General features: G+C 45.9%; 1 protein-coding gene across 1 annotated transcript; it reads right to left on the minus strand.

Moving 5' to 3' along the window:
* Positions 1-379: 379 nt before the first annotated feature.
* Positions 380-2,575, minus strand: LOC109536227 (the record flags this gene model as incomplete). Its single annotated transcript, XM_019902343.2, is given in 3 exon segments — positions 380-2,053; positions 2,105-2,218; positions 2,276-2,575. Coding segments are annotated over 3 exon segments (1,766 nt in total), but the record flags the coding sequence as incomplete, so codon positions are not given.
* Between the last annotated feature and the right edge of the window lie 569 nt (positions 2,576-3,144).

Consider the following 3,144-nt stretch of genomic DNA (forward strand, 5'->3'; position numbering starts at 1 on the left):
ATGCAAAACGGGACGGAAAACATGAAATTTTGCAATAATCTTGCGCCACCCTTGCACAAAACGACGATCATTTTTCTAATTTCATAGATAACAGACCCCCCTGACTTTAAAGTTGGATCCGCCCCTGCATCATAACTTCGAATGGATGAGTATAGAAAGAAACATTTCTGTCTTTAGCTCCAAACAAAGTGCCTGTGTAATCATCTTATTATGCACTCTTTTTGAGCAGCTTATCGTATTCGGTTATTAGCTCCTGCTCAGTTAGTACCGGTGTTCAGTCATCCATTGGTTTAATGTGTCCTTGCGCTGTGTGTATCTTACACACGTGGTAGGAATGGAGCCTTTCCTCGGTATACATTTTGTGAAAGAAAACCTTTTGCACGGTAAAATTCAAAGTTTATTTACACATTTTTCCTTATTTGTTACATACAATCCGATATGCTTTAACTAGTAGGTCTATACAAAGAAAGGCGCCTAATGGAATGGTGTTCTCTCAACCAATTTATGACCACATTGAGGACATGAAAGAAAAAACACTGAGCAGTTTTCCTAAAATAAATAACTAGTAACTATCACGGATCTCAGAATTGGCAGGCAATTGGCATGAATAGGGCCCGATTTTTCCATTGCAGGTTTTGCACATTTTCAAACAACTAGATGAGGCAGTATTTTCTTGTTGCGCTTAGTCCCCTTTGTCAGCTCTAGTACTTTAAGTACATTTTCTCCTTCTTCTTCAGCCACAAGCACACACTGACAAAACTCGTTAGAACAAGAAGTGAAACCAACACGGCCGTGGAAAACACAAAGCCTTGCATGGACATGCAAATGTGGTCTTTCCTGGTTATCTCCAGAGCAGTGTGCCCATTGAGGTCTTCTGGCAAAATGACTCGCACCAGTTTGCCCATCGTCACCCAATCCCCAACGACTGTGTCGTTATTGCTAACGTTCCTTCTGCGTCTTCTGGCCGGGATCACTTGCTGGTCATCTTTGGAGCAAATGTCGCAATCGCTTTTGCATAATTCTATGTTGCACTCGATCATCAAGTCCATTTCGTCCGGAAATTTGAAGGCATTGAAATAGGCGTAGGCCATAATGGAGGCTCCGCTATCGCCAGTTTCCCTGGTCTTTTGGAACGCGCCGAACAGTTTCGGCTTCAATATGCAACCATCTTCATCGGTTAGGGCGATACTGTTTGCGCCAGCCGTGTCCACTGCTTTGCAGTCTTTCACCTGCACATCGAAGCCTGGATCACCACTTACAGACACAACTAAGGTCATTTCCTCGCCGATTTTAACCAAGCCATTGGCTGGCGCCCCCAGGTGTCCACGTCCCAGCAGAACATCCAGTTTAGCCATGGCGGTGTCTCCACTAAAGGTTATAATTTCCTGACTAAGCATTCCAATGCTGAAGGCCACGCTCAACGTGTCTTTGATGTTGCCCTCCCAAAGGCATCTGACCGACCTAACAGTGTCCCACACCTCCTGAATCCCCGGCTCGTTTTGCAGAACGAGCACATTCTCCAAGTACGATTGATTTTGGGTGTCGAATGCATTCACGAACTCCGTTCCACACTTCTCAAGGCTCACCGTGAACGTGTATTTCGTGTTACCTGAGTTCTCCTGCACGTAGCGGCACTCTGGGCTGCTGTGGAAGCCTTTGGAGTAAATCACCCCATTGAACTCCCGATTGAATTCGATGTTGATCGTCATCATTTCTTTGCCGCACTGCACATCAATGGCATGGATGTGGGGAGGATGCTTCAACTCCTCCTCACTCACGTCTGGGGACTGTTTTCCTGCCCCTGGTATTGTGTTGACCTCAGGGTTGGCTGTGGTTGCGGCCGCAGCCTCTTCAGTGGTGGTCCCTTGGGGATGTTCAGCTAAGGTGGTTGGAGTAGACGCAGTGAACGCGCTGGCAGGAGGCAAAGTGGAGCCTGGGGCGGGTTCTGCTGGAGCTTCCGGCACGGGGCTTTCACTGGCCAGGTCCCCCCCTTCCGGACCTGCAGGATGTTCTGCTGGCACTGGCTCATTTCCCTCGGCAGTTTGGGCTTGGTCTGCAAGGAGTGGTTGTTATACGCGGATAAGCAGGATGAAAGTGGGTTTACCTGGATCAGCAGGAGCAAGCGCGGGAGTTGTTGCTTCCGGGCCCACCTCTGATTGGAGAGTGGTTGACGATGGCTCAGCTGGGGGCGTGGTTTCGTGAGCGGGCGCTTGAGTAGCTGCGAAGCAAACAAATCAAAGGATCAGTTTCGTCCAAACAACGCTGCGGCTCTAACCTTCTGGAGAAGTGTATGGTGGGAAACTGGGCTGGGTTTGCTCAGGCGCTGCAGGAGGTTGAGGCTGGCTGGTAAACGGCGCCCCTGGAACAACATCTGGATATCCCGGTGCCAGGGTGGTTGTCGCAGACCCACTTTCAGGCACAACCTCAGGATGGGTTGGGAACGGCCCAGGCAGTTCTTCAGCTGGTTGGGTTGGCGCCCCTTCCGGCAAACCAGGTGCAATGGTGGAGTCATTTTGGGTCTCTGGGACGTTTGCAAGAGTCGTCGCTAGTCCATTGCCTTGTATGGTGGATGGCCCTTTGGATCACATTTTGTGCAGTTTAGTAAAATTTGATTTGATTTGACTATAGTGTACATACTTTCCTGACTGTGTGTCATTTATTGTCTCTAATTATCAATTAAAATACCTTTCGGTGTTTTCCACCATCATCAGTTTTTCTAAAATAACAGATAGTTAAAAAAAAATTCGTTAGTTTAAAAAACACCCACAGTTGGTCAACAGCTTCATCATATCACACACTAAAATACATCACAATTGCAACACTTTAAAACATTCTAAGATTAATTAGGCCTAACAGGTGATTAGTCAGGACAATCAATTCTGGGAAGACTAGAATTCTTTGTTCAGATACTCAAATATTTTTACTTATATGTGTAGCGTTGTTGCTACTTTAAGCCTTGGCATATATTTGGACTATTACTTTTGCCCATTTTGCACACAAAGCGAAATACTGTTTATATTGATTTATTTTTCTTTGCATTCTGATATAATTTTTGGTTTGCAAAATTCTTCAATATACCGGGTGTTAGTTAATATTCTATGTTTATTTCATTTAATTAATGTATGATATACTGAGCTAAGATTG

This window comes from Dendroctonus ponderosae, unplaced genomic scaffold (assembly GCF_020466585.1).
Source record: "Dendroctonus ponderosae isolate FM_Combo_2020 unplaced genomic scaffold, Dpon_F_20191213v2 Dpon_F_20191213_6, whole genome shotgun sequence".
Lineage (NCBI taxonomy): Eukaryota > Metazoa > Arthropoda > Insecta > Coleoptera > Curculionidae > Dendroctonus > Dendroctonus ponderosae.